Source organism: Petaurus breviceps, unplaced genomic scaffold, assembly GCF_028583685.1.
Source record: "Petaurus breviceps papuanus isolate PSGF00001 unplaced genomic scaffold, PetGlider_PUasm1.0 174, whole genome shotgun sequence".
NCBI lineage: Eukaryota > Metazoa > Chordata > Mammalia > Diprotodontia > Petauridae > Petaurus > Petaurus breviceps.
This window is the reverse complement of record NW_027185761.1, coordinates 33,149,169-33,169,680: the sequence shown is the minus strand read 5'-3', so window position 1 is coordinate 33,169,680 and position 20,512 is coordinate 33,149,169. Positions and strand designations below refer to the sequence as shown.

The 20,512-nt window shown below is 38.2% G+C and overlaps 1 protein-coding gene across 1 annotated transcript in view; it reads right to left on the bottom strand.

Moving 5' to 3' along the window:
• Nucleotides 1–20,512, bottom strand: part of IL5RA (interleukin 5 receptor subunit alpha) — a 47,262-nt gene that overhangs the window by 22,337 nt on the left and 4,413 nt on the right. The window contains exons 4-7 of the mRNA XM_069084533.1: nt 13,890–14,019; nt 13,397–13,584; nt 11,281–11,426; nt 1,874–2,012 (exon numbers count right to left, since the gene is read on the bottom strand). Of these exons, the coding sequence (XP_068940634.1) occupies nt 1,874–2,012; nt 11,281–11,426; nt 13,397–13,584; nt 13,890–14,019 (603 nt within the window). The remainder of the gene's footprint in view (nt 1–1,873; nt 2,013–11,280; nt 11,427–13,396; nt 13,585–13,889; nt 14,020–20,512) is intronic.

Below are 20,512 nucleotides of genomic sequence, written 5' to 3'. Positions count from 1 at the left end.
GGAGTTAGCAGGTTTCTCAGTACCCCTCAAATACTACTTAATAGGCATCTGCCTCTTCCATCTCTGTCTTGGGTCAATCTAGGGAAAATTGCTCACAGGTTTGGATTAAAGACAGACACAGAAAGTGAAATGTCAGGGTTTCTTCCCATAGACCAGATGTGGCATATGGTGACAGGAAGGATAGGTCACTTTTGTGAAAAGTTCCTGCTTCCATGGGGAATGCTCATTGAACTGTTGCCCTCCCACCTGGCTCAGCAGAAACCCTGGCACTGAGTTGACCAGCACAAAAGGAACAACTAGTCCATTTTAAGAAGGCAAGGCTGCATTATCAGGTTTCAAGGGTCCCTCTGCTTCAAGGAAAGAATAGAAATATGTCTGAGCATCATGGCCCACCTTCCCTCTACTTATCTCTTAGGGTAAATAGGGGCTGAGATAATTACCGGGTCAAAAAGATGGGCCATGGTGAAGTCTGGGACTTTTTTGGTCACATATGAGCGACTAAGCCAGTTCTTGCCTTTAGTTCTTGATGATATTCAATCCATACAATCAATTAATAAGCATTTATTAAGCACTTACTATAAGTCAGGTACTGTTCTACCCCCTGGGGACACAAAGAGAAAAATGAAGTCGTTCCTGCTTTCAAGGAGCTCACATTCTGTTGGGGCAAACAGTAGAGGCAAAATATATGCCAAATAAATACATGGTAATTTGTGAGTGAATAAGGTGAAAAAAAATGAAGGGATCAGGGAAGATGTCATGTATAACATGGTGCTTGAGCTAAGTTTTGAAAGAAACAAGAGATTCTAAAGGGCAGAGGGAGCATAGACTAGATTTCAGGCATGTAGGACAGCCTGTGAGATGACAGAGGTGGTCAAGTGAATGTCACATGCAGCACAAGAGGGCCATTTTAGTTGGATTGTAGAATGTGTGAAGAGGAATGGTGTATATATAATAGACTAGAAAGGTAGCTTGGAGACTGGTTGTAAGTGACTTTAAATTATCAGAGAATTTGTATTTGATCTTTGAGGCAATGGGAGTTTATAGAAAAGGATAATGTCATAAAAACACTTATGTTTCTGAAAATCTACATTTTGGCAGTTGTGGATGATGGTTTAGAGAGGGAAGAGACTACGGGTAGGGAGACTAACTAGGAGAATATTGCAATAGTCCAAGAGAGAGCTGACAAGGGCCTGAAACCACCCAGGCTCAGCAGAAACCCTGGCACTGAGCTGACCAATACAAAGGCCATTTCAAGAAGGCATGGTCACATTTTCAGGTTGCAAAGGGGCTATTTGCTTCAAAGGAAGAATGGTAGTGTGTCTGATGATTATGTCCCATCTTCACTCCACTTATTTCCTGGGGTAAATCAGTGCTAAGATTGTTACCCTGTCAGAAAGATGAGCCATGGTCAAGTTTGGGACTTTCCATATGTATGGGACCAAGCCAATCTTTGCCTCTGATTCTTGACTGTTGACCTTTTAAGGAGAAAAGGGGATGGGAAGAGATTTGAAAGATGCTATGGAGGTGAAAACGGATTGATCTGGGCCAGCATGAGGGGAGTGTGAGGAATCACAACACTAAAGTTGTGAACTTCAGTGAGTAGGAGGAGGGAAGTTAGGAAGGGGGTAAATTTAGGGAGAAAGATAAGAGTTGTGTTCTGGATATACCAAATTTGAGATGTTACAGGACATCCAATCCAGTTTCTAATACCAATTGTCTAAAGCAGCAGGCCATTAGAAAATTAGTCCAAATGAAATTTGAAATCAGGTGAAGTTAAGACCAATCTTGTGCTAACCCTGGAAGAGTTTTTGGAGTTATAAAAATTTACAATTATATGCACAAATAAGAACAGAAATCACTTATGGATACTTACCAACATAAATAGTTTGACTCCATTCACTCCAAAGTCCATTTTTTCTACAACTGAAATGTACTGTAGCTCTTATTTTTAAAGAATGCTTACAAGTAGGATCAATTACCAAGTTGAAAGAATTTCCTTGAATTTTCTGGATCTAAACAAACAAATTGAAAAATCGACAAATCTATTATTGAAAACTCTACTTTCAACCAATCTATAAACATTTATTAAGACCTATTACATAAGTGTTGGGAATACAATGAAAGACAAAAATAGTCAAATAGGGGAGATAATATGAAAAAAATCTGCACAAATAAACTGTAGACTGAAGAAATTGGAAATAATAGATAGATAGTAAAATTAAAGGGGATCAGGAAAACTTTCTGTAGAAGAGATTTGAGCTGCAACTTGACAGAAGTCAGAAGATCAGAAGATGGAGATGAAGAGAGAACTTCAGGCATGGGAGACAAGCAGTGAAGATACCCGATGCCAGGAGATTAGCTTCTTTTGTGAGGAACAGCAAAGAATCTAGTGACAAGATCACAGAGTACATGGTGTGTGTGTGTGTGTGTGTGTGTATGTGTGTGTGTGTGTGTGTGAGTAAGGTGTAAGGGTGCTAGAAAGGTAGAGAGAGGGTATTTAAAGGTTTTTAATGCCAAACAGAAGACTTGGCATTTTGCCCTGGAGGTGACAGCAAACTGCTTCAGTTTATTAAGTAGGAGGATAACATGGTCAGGCTTGGGCTTTAGGAAGATCACTTTGGCAACTGAATGGAGAATGGACTGGAATGGGGATAGACTGGGTAGGGGCACCAAACAGTAGGCTATTGCAACAATCCAGATGTGAGGTGGAGGGCCTTCACCAGGGGAGTAGCAGAGTCCAAAGACAAAAGTGGGCATATACAAGAGAAATTATGAAGGTAAAAGTCAAGAAGTCTTGGCAACAGAATAGATATAGATGGATAAAAGAAAGTGAGAAATCAAGGATGAAACCTAGGTGTTAGCCAGAGTGACTGGGAAGATGTTGGTGCCCTCAAAAGTAGTAGAGAAATTAGGAAGAATATAGGGTTTGTGGAAGAAATGATGAGTTCAGTTTTGAACATACTGAATTTAACATGTCTATAGGACATCCTGCTCAAGATGTCCACTAGTTAAGGTTGGACAAGTGAATCTGAGAAGCATTTGCATAGAGATGACCAAGAAAACTTCAAGAGACATACAAATGAAAGATGGCTGGAGAAAGCCATGTCCAATTCACAGAGAAGTAAAGCAATGTATTAAATTCTGAATATGTATGGAGGCTTTACAATATACTATTCTAATGCTTTGTCCCAGAGGGTAGGTGAACCCCCTGAGTTTTTGAAGACTATGCCAACAGGGTGCAAATGGATAGAACTTCCATTCTAGAAAGGCTTTGAATGTCATTCTGACAAAAGAGAAACTTGGCTTTATAAGGACCAGCCTAGTATGGAGAAACTCATCATTAGTGGGATAGCCACTTGGTAGTGATTTTTTTGGCCATAACGACCCCTTGGATCAGGCCTGCACAAACTGTGCCCCACCAAAGGATATCAGGTGGCCTGTGAAAAATGTGGAGGATGTTTTCCTCTACATTTTTTGCAGGTGGCCCTAAAGCTTTTGGTGGGTCACAGGTTGTGCAGGCCTGTCTTAGATTATAAATACTAACTTAGTTGTTGGTACTCAAAATATTAGATCCTTTTCTAGTGACCAGTTGATGAATTATTGGAGGAACTAAATTGTATAAGTCATTCTTTCCTCATTATAGATGAAGTCAAAAGGCAAAATGATATTGTAGCAAAAGGTAAAGATGGGCCACGTGCTTTGTTTGGAGATTCCGATAAATGAGCTGATGATGTTGGTTTTAGTATGCATGGAAGGACAATGGGAAATATCATTTCTTAGGACACATCATCATTTCCCATTGCAGTGCTGATTATATTGAAACGGAGTTGTGATCATCATTTGGGATTTCCCCTCCAATGCTACAGAATACAGCTCCTCTAATCTACTCCTGCCCATCCTGCAGAGTTTTTGTCCAAGCTCTCCCAGGCAGTATCCCCAACATGCCAGAAGTCTTCCCCATTTACTTCTTCCATTTCCAGAACACCAGTGGAGCGCCTAGAAGATGTTCATCAGGAATTCCTGGCCCTTGTACCATGAAAGAGCTTATTTTTCTCTATCATGTGTTTCTCTGATAACATCCTTTTTGCCCACTACTCTTCAAAGTTTGTTCTTGGTTGTGTTTGGCAGTGGGCTCGCACCCACCATGGACTGTTTTTTTAATTAATCCCTTTTTTAATTCTCAAAGATGATTTTGTTCATCTCTCCCAGGCATACGAAAAGGCTCACATTAAATATTGTAAAAACATCCCCAGGAAAGTAGTAAAGCTTATGACAACTGTCACTGAGGATGACGAGATTTTGAAATTCTACTAAAAACTTTCAAATGTAATCAATGTGCATTTAATGCTCACTTACTTCAGTGCAAAGGTAGACAGATGGAAAGAATAAAGAACATGTTGAAAAGCATCGTTCAGGAGTAAAAACTAAGACAGAGCAAAGGATCGAAGGCGACACTGAAGTCTCATGCTGATAGAGTGTTGAAGGTCTCCTTAAAACAAAACATGGGAGGTGCTGAATTTGCAAACACCAGGAGGAGTGGAGGGGGAGGAAAGGAAGGAAGGAAGGAAGGAAGGAAGGAAGGAAGGAAGGAAGGAAGGAAGGAAGGAAGGAAGGAAGGAAGGAAGGAAAGAGGAAGGAAGGAAGGAAGGAAGGAAGAAAAGAAACATTTCAACCAAAAGAAAAGCACGTGTTACTGATGTGAGTCATTTCCGAATCAACTGTACATGGTCTAACCTCCAACTTGTTGCAAAAATCAAAATCAATATCAAATTAGCAGAAAGAAGAAAAATAAGAAATGGCATGCAATTGAAGCAACCCCAATTAGAATTAATTAAATAAGCTGCTGCAATTAAACATGAGAAAGGGAAAAAAGAACAGATGTGGACACAAACTACCACCATTTTCTAAGAAAGTTTAGGTTTAATGGATGTGAATCAATATCCACAGCAAGGAGACTAAAAAAGTCCAGAGCCTCTACAGTTAGCAAACGCTTAATTACCTTACCAAGTAGAGAATATGCTAGCCAAAGGCAACATCAAATTAGAATATAAAGTTGCTCATTAAATCTTATGGGGGAGAATGGTGTAAAATCATGAGTAGTATAGGCTTATAAATCACCAAGGAGCAATAGAGGGAAAAACAAGTATACAAAAATGTAATACAAGCCCCAATTAAATCTGACTATGTCAAATGCATTTAAGAATAAACTTGAAGTAGATAATATACTGACAGAATATGGAAAGATCTTTAATGACTTCCATAATAAACATTTTTTTCCATTAATAACAACAAAACTGGCATGCCTTAATTCTAGTATCAAAGTTTCTGACGTCCTCCACTGTTAGGAAGTAGGCATGGTATTGAAGAAAACAATGGTGAAAAGAGCAAATGACTAGAGAGGAAATCCATGTTGGAGGTCACACAGGTGAGGGATCATTTCTCAATATTACCCAACAGAAAGGAGAATACTAAAAGATTGGAAAAATTCTCATGCCTTATTTTTACTCAAAAAGGTACTCAATATATCAATTAATGTCAACTGGGATGCTTCCTTTCAATTCAATACATCAAACATTTATGGAGTGCCTATTGCATTCATCCCAATGTGCTAGGCTCTTGAGATACAAAAAAAGTGAAGTAATCCCTTCCCTTGAGTGTAATAATCTACACACCTAAGATATTTCTGTATAAGAAAAGGCAAAATTTCCAAATAATATGCTAAAGCAGACCATGTTATTATGCTCACACAATCAATTAAAAGATGCAGACAATATGATTCCTCTGCAATTACTTAATATAATTTACCTAAAATGTTCTCCTACAAGATGTCACTAATTCATATGCCAAAGCAAAACAGTATTTCTTGGAATACATAATAATAAACATAATTTTTTAAACAAAATGTACCTTATTTATTAATTGTCTTTTCTTCACTGTCACTTTCCATCTACCATTTTCTAGAATGAACACTCCCTTTCAAAAAGAGAAAAACAACTAAGCAAAAGCTTTTGATGCAGAGTCCATTTCTGCCAACATGTAAAACATTCTAACCTTATTTTCTTACACCTCAGTAAAGAGACGTATTTATCATTATCTCTTCTCTGAAACCTTCATTGGTATTTCCAACATTCAGATTGAACTTCTTTCTACAAAATTTTATTTACATTATTATATTGCTTGTTATGTATGTTATTCTATTGGTTTTGCTTATTTTACTCTGTATTACTTCATACAAATGCCCTTGTTTCTCCAAATTCCTCATATTTTGTCATTTCTTACAGTACAATAATACTTCATTACTTATTCTTCCAAATTATTTATTTATTTTTAGTTTTCAACATTCATTTCCATAAGATTTTGAGTTACACATTTTTCTCCCCATCTTTCCCCTACTCCCCACCCCAAAATAGCAAGCCTACTGAATACCTGTTCCCCCAATCTGTTCTCTCTTATATCATTCCCCACCCTCTCCCACAACTTTCTAGTATGGCAAGATGGATTTCTATTCCCCAGGGCCTGCATATCTTATCTCCCAGATGTATGAAAAAACAAAACAAACAAACAAACAAACAAACAAACAAAACAACAACAAATTTTTTTAAAACATTTGTTTTTGAAACTTTGAGTTTCAGAGTCTTTCCTTTCTTCCCTCCTACTCCACACCAACTGGAAGACAAACAATTCAACATAGTTTGTACATATGTAGTTAACATAAAACATTTCCATAGTAGCTATATTGTGAAAGACTAAGTATATTTCCCTCCATCCTTTCCCACCCCCCATTTATTCTATTTTCTACTTTGACCCTATCCCTTTTCAAAAGTGTTTGCTTCTAACTACCCTCTCCCCCAATCTGCCCTCCTTTCTATCAGCCCCCCTCTTATCCCCTTCTCCCCTGCTTTCCTGTAGTTATGGTAAGACACTCAATTGAATGTGTATGTTATTCCCTCCTTAAGACAAATTCAATTAGAATAAGGTTGACCCATACCCTTTTACCTTCCTGCTTTTCCCCTCCATTGTAACAGTGTTCTCTTGCCTCTTTTGTATGAAATAATTTACCCTAACCTATCTCTCCCTTTCTCCTTCTACCAATATATTCATCTCTCATCTCTTAATTTTATTTTTTAGATATCATCCCTTCATATTCAACTCATCTGTGCCCTCTATGTATACATACACATACACATGCATATAATCACATATAAATTTATGCATACACACACCCTCCTATACAAACATATATATGTAAGTACACACACACACACACATATATATACATATATATTCCCTTCAACTATCCTCATATTGAGAAAAGTTTCATGAGTTACAATTATCATTTTTCCATGTAGAAATGTAAATATTTCAACTTTAATAAATTCCTTATGATTTCTTTTTCCTTTTTACCTTCTCATGTTTCTCTTGATTCTTGTATTTGAAAGTCAAATTTTCTGTTCAGCTCTGGTTTTTTCATCAAGAATACTTGAAAATCCTCTATTTCATTGAATGACCATATTTTCCCCTGAAGCATTATACTCAGTTTTGCTGGGTAGGTGATTCTTGGTTTTAATCCTAGCTCCTTTGCATTCCAGAATATCATATTCCAAGTCCTTTGATCCCTTAATGTAGAAGCTACTAGGTCTTGTGTTATCCTGATTGTGTTTCCACAATATTTGAATTGTTTATTCCTGACTGCTTACAGTATTTTCTCCTTGATCTGGGAACTCTGGAATTTGGCTATAATATTCCTAGGAGTTTCCTTTTGGGGATCTTTTTCAAGAGGTGATTGGTGAATTCTTTCAATTTCTATTTGGTCTTCTGGTTCTAGAATATTTTGCTTGATAATTTCTTGAAAGATGGTGTCTAGGCTCTTTTTTTTTTATCATTGTTTTCAGGTAGTTCAATAATTTTAAAATGATCTCTCCTGGATCTATTTTCTAGGTCAGTGGTTTTTCCAATGGGATATTTCACATTGCCTGATCTTTTTTTCATTTGTTTGGATCTGTTTTATAGTACCTTGATTTCTCATAAAGCCTTTAGCTTCCAATTGCTCCAATCTAATTTTGAAGGAATTATTTTCTTCAGTGAGTTTTTGGAATTCCTTTTCCATCTGGCAAATTTAGCTCTCTAAGGCATTCTTCTCCTCATTGGCTTTTTGGACCTCTTTTGCCATTTGAGTTAGTCTACTTTTAAAGTCATTTTCTTCAGTATTTTGGGGGTGTCCTTTAGCAGGCTGTTGACTCACTTTTCATGATTTTCTTGTATCATTCTCATTTCTCTTCCCAGTTTTTCCTCCACTTCTCTTACTTGATTTTTAAAATCCTTCTTGAGCTCCTCCATGGCCTGTGACCAATTCATATTTTTCTTGGAAGCTTTTGATGCAGGAGTTCTGACTTTGTTGTACTCCTCCAGTTCCATGTTTTGATCCCTTTTGTCCCCAAAAAGGATTATATGGTCTGATTGCACTTCCTCTGCTTGCTCATATTGACAGTCAATTACTTGAGTTTTGAGCTCTTTGCCATGGTAGAACTCTGCTTCAAGATTGCAGAGAGCTTTGTCCCAAATTGCTGGGGTCTTTGCAGCTGGTGGAGCTAATAGTTGGGTGCCCTCTCTGCAGCCTCCACAAGCTCTGGCACACTGGCCACACATCCCAGAACCACCATCCAAGACCGCAATCCAGATCTAAGAAAGTTAAAGCAAGAGCAATTGCCCTCTGAATAGTCACTTGGTCTCCCTACAATCTGTAGGCCAGGAGCTCTGGAAGCAGCCACACGACAGCCCCATGCCTCTGCCGCTTTTCACCCTGGGGGCAGTGGCTGGACTGTGCTCTTCAGTCCCCCTGTTTTCAACAGAGTTCCCCACTGACCTTTTACTTTGTCTTTGGTGTTTATGGGTTGAGAAGTATGGAAACCACCACTAACTGCTGGTGATTCATTCTCCTGAAGTCTGCTCTGGATGGTCTGGGCTGCCCTGGGGCTGTAATTGCATGGCTCATGAGGGACTGGGCACAGCTCCCAGCATACTGCAATAGACCTTTCCTGTTGGTCTGCCAGGCTACCATCAGTGGGAGATTTCTCTGTCTCTTTGTGGGTTCTATACCTTTAAGATTTTGGAGTAATTTTTTTTATACGTATTGGAAGTTGTTGGGGCAGGAGCCAATGCCAAGTTTGTGCTTTTACTCTGCCACCTTGGCTCTGCCCACTACTTCATTACTTATTATTTTCCCTTACCCATTCCCAACCCACCTCTCTTGTGAGCTTCTCTACTTCTGCCAAGAACACCATCCTTCCAGATTCTCTGGTTTTTAATTTTGGTGTTATCTTTGACTCTTTATGCCCATTCACACTGATTCATATCCAATCAGTTATCAAATATTGTCATTTCAACCTCTATCATGTCTCTTAAATCTGTTTCTTTCTTTGCCCTCATACATCTATCACTTAGTTCAGATCCTCATCATCTCATCTGGACTATTGCAATGACTTCCTAATTGATCTTTTAGCTTTAATTCTTTCCCTACTTTAATCCTTCCTCCAAATAGCCAACAAAGTGATTTTCTTAAGGTGTAAGTCTAATAATGCCACTGCCTTATGCAACAAGTTCCAAGAGGTTTTTTATATCTAGGACCAAATATAAATGCTGCTTTTTGTCATCTAAAGCCCTTCACGACTGAGATCCAACCTACCTCTTATTACACATTACTCCACTTCATATACTTTATGATCTTGCTTATCTGGTATTCTTAATATTCTTCATATATTATACTCTATTTCACACTTTTCTGCCTTTCTTTGGTTCTTTCTTGAACTGGCATGCCTAAAACACAATCCTTCCTTACCACCATTTTCCAGATTTCTAAGAAATTCTCACTATTTCTCAATTTTCTTTTAACATTCAGTTTAAGTACCACCTTCTGCATGAAGACTTTCCTGATCTCATAGTTGCTACTGTTTCCCCTCTACACCCAATCACCTCATCTCTATTTTTTATTTCTTTTGTATGTACCTATTGTCTAGACTGTCTAGACATTACAGCTAGACTGTAATGCCCTCAAGGTTAATGACTGCTTCACTTTTGTCTTTGTGTATTCAATGCCTATTGCATGAAGATTGCTTCCTAAATATTTGTTGATTGGTTGATTGATTGATTCATTCATTCATTCATTGGGAGCATGGTGGGACTGTTATCCAAAACCAGATGATGAAAGAATAGTTTAGGTTGGATAGGAATATAATGAATACGGTTTCAGAGTCTGAGGTGCCAACAGAACATAAAGATGAAGATATCTATCAGGTAGCTGGAAATGTGAGTTCAGAGTTCAGAATGGACTTGAGGGCTGGAGATAGGAGAGTGATCTAGATAGTGGCACAAGTTGAAGGCATAGGAGTGAATGATATTGTCAAGGGAAAGAAAATAAAGATGTTTTAAAAGACTATAAAGTTAATTGGAAACAGAGCTTTGGGGAATTCATACTTTAGGGGTAAAAATGAATAATAAGAGACAGAGTACAGTGGTAGAGGTATAAAGTGAACCATCAGTGTCCTCTGGCATAAAAATCAAAGGAGTCAAGAGTTTCAAGGAAAAAGTAATCAACAGTGTCCAATGTTACAGAGATGTTAGGAAGTAGTTAAATTAAGGCAAAGGATGACCTGGTTGCTAAATGGGCATTGCCTCAGATGAACTGATTCCTGGGAAAGATGTTAGCTTAAAAAGACCAAGGTCACCCATTACATTCGGGGCCATTGTCAGTCATCTTGACCTATGTCTCGCCACTGGACCCCAATAGACACTGATGACTCTGGCGGAGAGAATGAGACTGATAACTTTACCCAGCTCTGCCTCATTTAAATCTAATTTACTTTCAAGTCAAGACATCACCCTCCTGATGTCTTTGGTCCTCTTTAAGAATGAAAGATAAACAACAATGTCAAGGAGTATGAAGATTAAGAAAAGATTTTGTATTTGGTAGGGAGTCGCTGTTTAAATTAAAGAGAATAGTTTTTTAAATCAATGGGCCCCCAAACCAGATTATAAGGGATAGAGGGGTAAGAGGATAGTAAGGAGGTACAGATAGTAAATAGAAACTGCTGTTTCTAAGAGTTTGACAGTGAAAGAGAGGAAAGAAATGTGCTGTGGAACAGTTTTCCTGGGGGAAGTCAACTAGTCTAGAGAGACTGAACCCTCCACCTTGCCTTCATAGGCATCATGGTTCAACCAGGGAAATAGTAGTAGATTATTAACAAAGACTGCCAAAGTATATGCAACACTATCTATTAGAATTACCTTTGAATAATCCCTTCTTATATTGTAGATGTTCACTTCATAATCAAAACATTGTCTAGGCAAGTTAGAAACTGGTTTCTCCCATTGCATATACAGACGATTTCCTTCCAGTTTTGCAGTGAAGTTCACCGGGGGATTCACTTGATCTAGATTTGAAAATAAGAACCAATTTCATAAGAACAGATGCTACCAGGCACCATTTCAAAATCGTAAGGCATTTCTAGGACAGAATGTGAAATGTCTACAATTGCAGGAGCTATCAAAGATCCTGGCAACCAAGTGGATTGTTAAACATAATTAGCTATCTCTGATGCAGCACAAGTTGAATCACTTTTTGCAAGACAAGAATACCTACCCATGACCAAGGTCATCTCCAAGGTGAAAGGTAAAGTTTCTCCTAGATAAGTAGATAGGGTCCTTGCTTCTTCCTCAGACGTAAAGATGTCCTGTTCCCTACTCTTAATAGAGTTTAAAGTTATGTCTCCACTCCCAATGAGACTTTACAATGCCTTCTCAAGTGCATTATAAGATTTTATTCTCCATATGACTCAGTCAGGGTAGACAGTCAAGATGCCATGAGTCAGAATGAATGGAAAGTACACAGAAAAAAGAATGAGAGGACCTAGTTTCCAGTGACTAACTATGTGACCTTGGACTGTTGCCTTCCCCTTTTGGGGTCTCTATAAAATCTATAAAATTATGGGGTTAAATTAGATCTGAGATACTTTCTAGCTCAAAAATACTCTGATTCAATAGAATCATTCATCTGTATAAAGCTTTTTTTTCCCTTTTGAAGGTACTTTTCATCTGTTCTCTCACTTGGCCTTCTCAGCTAGGCCTTATGAGGAAGGGAAAGGAGGTAGGTATTACTCCCTAGATCACAGGTCAGATCATTAAATTAGAGCTGGAGGGACTTCAGAGCTCTAGTACAGCTCTTCTGTTTTGACAGATAGGGAAATTGAGGACCAGAGAGGTGAGATAATTTGCCCCAGGTCACCCAGTGGAGTAATGAAGTCCAGACTAGAATCTAAATCTCTTCATTTCGAGATCAGGATTTTTTGTCTCACTATCATTTGACTAGATTATTTTCCTGGTTTTGGAGAAGTTAAATGCTTCCTTTCAGGTTATACATATAATAAGCAGAAGGTATGGATAAGGACTGAACCTATGATTTCCCAGATGAGGAAACACTCTGCCAAAACAGGTTGACACTTCATCTGAAACATTAAAGAGTTGCCTAGAACAGTGGTTTCAAACTCAAATAGAAACCTTGAGGGCAGCATATTGACTTAGAAAACCACAAATTAACATTATATATATATATATATATACACACACACACACATATATATATATATATATATAGTATTGTATTTTAACTTTTTTTAGACAATACCTGATTACATTTTAATATGATTTAAGTAGGTACTTAGGAATTTCACTAGCTTCTTGGGAGTTTGACACTTCTGGCCTAGAGCAATGAGAGGTTAAGCAGGGGTAGGGAACATGTCACAGGTGCCCTCTAGGTCCTTAAGTGAAGCCCTTGGATGGAATCATTAAAGGCTGATGCTGCCCTAATCCTGTTTATCTCCCCATTAAAGAGAGACCCTGGTACAGTAGGAAAACACTGAAAATAGAGTTAGAAGGTTGGGATTTCAAGAGGCTCTGCCACTTATAGTTGTGTGAACTTCAACAAGTGCTTCATTAGGTCTTTTCATCTGTAAAATGGGGATGATAAAATTCATCTGCCTGACCTACCTGACAAGGCAGTCATAAGGATAAATAAATAAATGTGTGCATGTGAAAATTTAAAATTCTAAAATGCAATAGTTATATTGACTATACATAATAATGTAATTATAAAATACAAGTCATTATTATAAAGGTTTTCCACTCCAACTTTAGATTTGGGAAATAGAATGGCATAGTGTACAAAGAGCTGGTCTTTGAGTCAGAAACATCTGAGTTTAAATCCTGCTTTAGACACTAGCTGGGCAATCCTGGGCAGGTCACTTAAGTGTCTTGTTCAATTTCTTCATCTGTAAAATGAGGAGGCTGGTTGGCCTGACTGACCTCTAAGGTTCCTTCTGATCTATGATCCCATGAGTCTTCTTACCAATAGCATGCAGGTCAAACAGCTGATCCAATGGTTTGATGGCAATTTGTTTGCTTGAGCCATTAACATGTATTGCCAGCTGTCCATACCCTTTTCTATTTATGGCAGTCTGTGGAAACCAGCAAGCTATATTTCTATTCCATGAATCTTTTCTATATTCTTGGCATTCTTCAGTGTATATGTCAAACCTAAATTGTAACACAGATAAGTATCATAAAGCCGGATAAAATTAGTTATTTGCACATATGTAAATAAAGATAAGGCAGCTAGGTGGTTCAGTAGAGTGCTCAGTCTGGAATCAGGAAGGCCTGAGTTCAAATCTGCACTCAGATACCCTGAGTAAGTATTTTATCTGTTTGCTTTAATCCACAGGAGAAGGAAATGGCATACCACTCCAGTATCTTTGCACTATGAACAGTAATGGTGCGCTATGATCCCCAGGTCATGAAGAGTTAGGCATGACGGAACAAATGAACAGCAAATAGAGACAAACCTGTAGAACAAGAAGTACTGAGTATCCTCTGGGGCATTCTTGCCAACAAACCAGGTGCAATGGAGAGAGACGTCATCCCTCAAGATGTTAGTGACACAAGTCAGATTCTCAGCTGATGTCCCAGGAGCTCCTGTGAGGCCAACACAGTGTTAATCAAAGATATCCCTAAGACTGAGAGGCACTGAAGCAGAGTGGATAAAAAGCTGACCTCAAAGGCAAGAAGATCCTTGTCACCTCTCTCCTAGGCTACTATGATAGGCTCCAAGTAGGTCCCCCTTTTTTCCAGTTCTCATCCCCTCTCCAATCCATCCTTCACAAAGCTGACTAAAGAATCTTCCCAAAGTATGGCCCTGGTGATGTCATTCTCTCAGCTCAAGAATCTCTAGTTGTTCCCTGTTGCCTCTTGAATTATCAGAAATTTAGGACAAGATACAATCTCTCCATCTGGGGAAGAAGGAGAAGAGAGAAAAAGGGATGAGTAGGATTTAGATAAAAAGAATGAGGTAGCCACTCTAGGCAGGAGAAAGTATTTGAATAAATATAGGAGAATATAAGACTTTTGGGGGAGAGAGTGAAGCCAGTTTGGCCAGAATAAAGGATTTGTGTAGGGAAATAGTAAGAGCCTGGAGCAGCTAAAACCTCTCTAAAGCAGCAATGAGCTGAATTGTTAGGGATTGCTCAGAGAAGCCTTCATCAAGCCCACAGCTGCACTAGCTCTATAGCTCTGGGAGCTCCAGGAATACATTTGGCTCCCAGAACAAAGGGCTTAAAAGACAAGAGCTCAGTGAAGCAAAGTTAAAAAGTAGTACTCTGGAGAGCTCCATGCTCTCGAAGCCGATCTGCTGAAATTTTTTATGTCTTGGTGTCACAAATGCTAGCAAGCCTTCAGGCCAGCAATGAAATTGTCATAAGTGAGGAAGAAGGTATGTTATTGTCAACAGTAATCCCTAAGAATGCAGCTGTAGAGAGTCCCTGAGCAGAAGAAAAATACAGGCAGTTGAAAAATTCATCAGATGGAGTAGGCTAACAGTTTGTTTGGCAGACAACTCAAAATGCTGGGACAGAAACAAGCTGGTTGAGTGAATGTGAAGGTATTTTTAGGGACATTAGGTGAGAAGGTCTATTCAATGACTGATTTAGCATGACCTAATCAACCAAATCAACCATCATGAAACCAATCCAGTTGCACATAAGTATTATGGTCTACATGAGGAAATCTTTTCATTCACAGAAAGACTGGGTGAACTGTGCTCAAGTACATTCTGAAGTTATTAAGGGAAAGTTCTCAAAAACTTCATGTCTTAGAAATATCTTTTAATAGTTTGCTTTGGACTTATTCTATTTAGTTCAAGTCAGAAGTGACTTTAAATTATTAATGGTTTTTTTTTTCAAAGTGTGCTCAAACCTAGTTGTGAAAAAACTGAGTTGATTTCTAAACTTGAGTCAACCTGTGGTTAGCATGGTTTCTGGTCTATCCAGTACTCCTACTTGAGAGTGACTAGAATTAGGTCTGTGCTCATTGTACGGTAGGTGTTCCATGCATATTTGTTGAACGAGTGGAAAGGTTGATCAATTAGCAACAAGGAATATAAAGATGATGTTTCTCAAAGAATGAGAAGATCCTTCAGATTTTGTTTCCAGTCACTGATGTAATTCTAGAGTCATGGGACTGTGTCACATCGTTCCTTCCAGGTCTATGACATAGGCAAGATAGCTAAGTTTGAAAATACATATTAATAAAATAAGACTAAGAAGACATCTGCATCGCAATGGAGGAAATGAGATGATGATGATGATGATGATGATGATGATGATGATGATATCTGTATTTTTCCAAGTATTTTCATGCTTTTCATCATCATTTCTCTTTCTGTCTAAAAACCAGGCCAACTGCTTCCAGGTGTGTTCTCATGTCCCAGAAACCAAAAGTATATTTTTTTTTACTTTTAATTTTTTCTTTATTTTTTTTCTTTTCTAAGTGTTCAGCTGAAAGTTGCACAAATTAAAGGGCTTATTATATACCCTAAATGTTCTCTGTAAACTAATAATCCAAGCAGTGGTTCTTATACCCTTGACCTCAGATGGTTTGGTCTTAATATCATCTACAATTCTGCCAACTAAGTTCTCTTTATCAGTTTTAGAATCCAATCATCTACTGAGTACCATCTGGACATTATGGGACATACAGTGGTTATAGAATATAGTCTCCATCCCCCCAAAACTTACAATATTGCTGAGAAGGAAAAGCAAATATAAAAATAGGTAATAACATATTTTAGAGCCCTTTAAGACTAAAATTGTTTCATAACAATCCTATGAGGGAAGTTTTAAGATATCCCAAAAAATCACAGAATTGAAAGGGACCTCAAAAGGCATTTAGTTCAACCAATCCCTGGGGGAAAAATCCCTTCTTCAATAGACCCTAAAAGTGACAAGAGGAGAGGAGAAAATAAGGCATCAGAGTCAGGACTTGATCCCAAGACTTCATGCCTTGAGGCTGTAACTATGCTGCTTTTGTGAGGGAAAATATCAAGAACAGAGAACTGAGGGTTTAGTGAGGAGCCTATGGTAAAGTCTGCATTTGGAGACCAAGAAGGGAGTCCGGGGAGAGAGAAGAAGCACTCAGAGATGGGAAAAGGCAGCATTTCTCAAACTTTTTTATCTTAAGAACCCTTTATGTAAACACTTAGAAATTACTGAAGACCTTGAGCCAAAGAGTTTTTGTTTAGGTGGCTTATATAATGTTATTTACTGCATTAGAAATGAAAACATTTTAGCAGTATAAATAGTAAATAGTTTTGATCTCATAGATCCCTTGAAAGAATCTGGGGATTCCCAGGGGTTCTTGTTCTACCATTTGAGAACAACTAGTATGAGAAAACCATGGGACATGTTGTAGTTGACTTCTAATAGTGGTAGTGTAGTATAGAACAGTAGAAAAAGCCTTAAACTTGGAGTCAAGAGAGGCTGGTGTTTGGATCCCAACCCAGACCCTTAAGAGTTGTGTGACCTTGGTAAAGTCATTTAATTGCTCTAAGCCCCAGGTACAAAACGGAGAGAATAACACATGTACAACCTACCTCACAAGGTTCTTGTTGAGGGGAAAGAACTATAGAAAAATGAGGTGCCTTCTGGGGACCAACAGGTGCCAAGGGAGGGACTTTAAATCTAGTTCATCTCCTGGCCATTTAGAAAAGAACAAATCTAGATCACCCCAGACAGAAGAAGAGGTAGCTGGCTGGCTAGATAGAGATATAACTTTATCAAATATGCATACACATAATATTTTATAAAGTTTAGTGTCAGGAATGTCTCCATTGATTTAAATCTTCTGAGTCAGAAACAAAGAAAATCTAAATCGCAACCATTAGGTCAATACCTACTTGGCTCTTATCACCTAGAATAGTGATTCCTAATCTTTTCATAAAAGAGGGTTCCTTTTTACAGTCAAAAATATTGCAGATATTTTTGGACATTGCTAGTGTGGGAATTTATAATGGGCTTTACGTCTCTTGCTTTCTCGGTGGGTAGGAGAGGGAGAGGTGGGAGAGAGAGAATTTAGAACTAAAAATAAAATAAAATTGATTTTTAAAAATAAAGGCTATAACAACTGAGAAAAAATGCTTCAGACCCTCACATGGTAATAGTTGTACAAGTAGTGCCCATTCACTGAGAAAATACAAAACAAAAAGTTACTTTCGATTTAATAATGGTTTTAAATATACGAATATACTAGCAAATCACATCAGCTTCTGCACACATTTGAAAAATTGTAATACATAGGAGACATCATTTCTTCATTCTCTAGAAGGTATGTTTAGTGTACATGTGGACTGACCCCTTGTAATAACTTTGGTCCCCTTCCCTAACTCCATCTCCACCTGTCCAGCTATCAGAGAATTTTAGATTTAGAAGATATCTCTGGACCATTTAGTCCAACCTATACCTTAGAAAGAAATCCCATGGCTTCATAACTTCTAATGACAGGGAAGTCACTACCTCCAGAGGCAGCCTATTCCAACTTTAATTATTAGGAAGTTTTTGTTTAGATTTGGTCTAACTTTGCCCCCTAGCCTATCCTTCTCTCTGACTTTCACATACTGCTCCTGGTTTTACCTTTGGCAAGAAACAGTATAAATCTAATCCCTCTTTTACATGGAAGTCTTCTAAGTACTTAGAGGCACCTATCATACTCCCTGAGTTTTCTCTTCTCCAGGATAATCTCAATTTCTTCCATTGATGTATTGACCTAAACTAAAGGCTTTTTACCAGCCTTCTTCTAGATACTCTCCAAGTTGAATTGTGATGCCTAGAACCAAGCAAAATATTCCACATAAAGTTTGACCAGGGGAAAGTATAGGAAAACTATTACCTCCTTATGTCTGTGTAAGAGTGGGGTCAAAACCATCCCATTTGACTCTGGTGCCTTGACTAGTTACAAATACTTTTTGATTAAATCAAACAACCAGTCGTACAAAGACAAGTGATATCAAAGTTCAAAGACTTAGAAATATGAAGGAGAATCATTGGCTCTATAGACATCTCAGAGTTGGGGATGCAGGCTGATGGAAGTCCCCAAAAAAGGTCATTTCTTTCATGGAATTCCCCTCCCAATGCTTATTTGTCTACAGACAACCATAATATAATCTGGTGTTTCACTATGTGAATCTTCCCAGTAAAGTGAATTTTGCCTCAACCACAAAGAGGTCGGGGGTTAGATAGATATCCAGTCAGAACTAGTTATAAATGGAAGGCTATGTAGACAGCCTAACCTCTCCCCAAATATCAGGAACTTTCCCAACTTAGGGGTCAGATTGTGACAGACCTTAGAATTTTTTATCTAAAATAAATTCTCTAAAGTCAAAGAGAAGGAAATGATGTGGACCCATTTCATTGCCTCCTATATTATTGTAACAAGCTGTTACACCTATAAGGCATACCTTTCTTAATCAAGCTGAAAATCATGTTAGCTTTCTGGGTTGCTACATCACATTATTGACTCATATGAAACTTGTAATTTGTAAAAAGAAAAAAACACCCAGATATTTTTCTGACAAACTACTTACGATGATAATGATGATAGCATATATATAGCACTTTAAGTTTTGCAAAGTGCTTTGCAAATATCTCATTTGTATCTTTACAGCAGCCCTGTGAATTAAATTCGATTATTATTCCCATTTTCCAGATGAGGAAAATGAGATAGAAGTTAAGTAACTTGCCCAGGACCTCTCCCACACTGTATTTATAAAGTCAAGTCTTTAGAATTTAAGTACAAGACTCAACTTTCATACTATTCAATTCAGCCCCATGTTTTAGTCTGTCAGGAGCTTTTTGGACCCTAACTTGATCACCCAGAGCATCAGTTATCCCTCCCAGCTTTGTGTCATCTGCAAATCTGATAAGCATGCCACTACCACTCTGCCTTCAGCCAAGTACTTGCAATTACAATTGCGATTGCTAAGGACCATTGGTCAGCCATTTGTGTTCCTCCCTCCCCAGTGCAACAATCTTTTCCCTTGGCAGAGAGAAAGAGAGAGAGACCCACAAAGAGACAGAGAGAGACAGACAGACAGACAGAGACAGAGAAAGAGAGAGAGAGCAGCATTGCCCTCTATTTGTCATCATTTATCTGTACCAAGCAGAAGCCCCATCCCTTTCTTGATCTCTATCTTTCCTCTAAAATAGCTCTAATAATAATAGCTAGCATTTACATGGTTCTTTAAGGTTCACAAAGTGCTTTTTACTTCTATTATCCCCATTTTACAGATGAAGAAACTAAAGAAGAAAAATGTTAAGTGATTTGTCCAAGATCATACATCTAGTAAGTGTCCAAGACAGGATAGGAACTCAGTTTTTACAGACTCCAAGTCCAACACTTTATCCTCTTTGCCACTTTGCTCCCTAAAAAGAGACCACCCCCAGCACACCCCACCCACACCGGACACTTTGTTGTCCCTAGATTTCCTTGCCAGAATAGGCCCATTTTGAGTTTTAGTGCTCCAGATAGTATTCTTGTAGAACTATGCACATGTCTCTGATCATCCTCCTTTATTTGCATTTGTTTTCATCTTCTGTACAAAACATTTTAAAATGTAAGTTTATTGGTTAGTGCCGTGTGCATCCAAATGGCTCTCTTTAGACTACTTCAATTCTTTCTGATCAGAATTATTTTCTTCTCTGTCCTCAAAATTTTGTCCTTGGTGTTTCCCAGTCCTTGTGAATTGCCTTATCATGTAGAATTTTAATCCATGATATCCTACCTAATCCTCCTCTGAATCCTTTGACATCTGCTCTTCACAAATCCAGAGTACATTTCATATGATGCCTGGCTTTAACCTCCTCTCTCCATCACAAACTCTAGGATGGAAAGGTCACCTTCCCCAGATTCCCTATCTCTTCACTCCAGCAACCAGCTCTTCCCTGTTAGTGAGAAGCAGAATCCAAAAGAGCATTTCCTTTGCTTGGTTCCTTTACTTTTTGAAGGATAAAACCTTTATAAAGATTAATCAAGGAATTTAACTGAACTGATAGGCTTTTGGCAGAAAGTGAGAGGAGGGAGAAAGGGAGGGAGAAAGAAGAGAAGAGAAGAGAAGAGAAGAGAAGAGAAGAGAAGAGAAGAG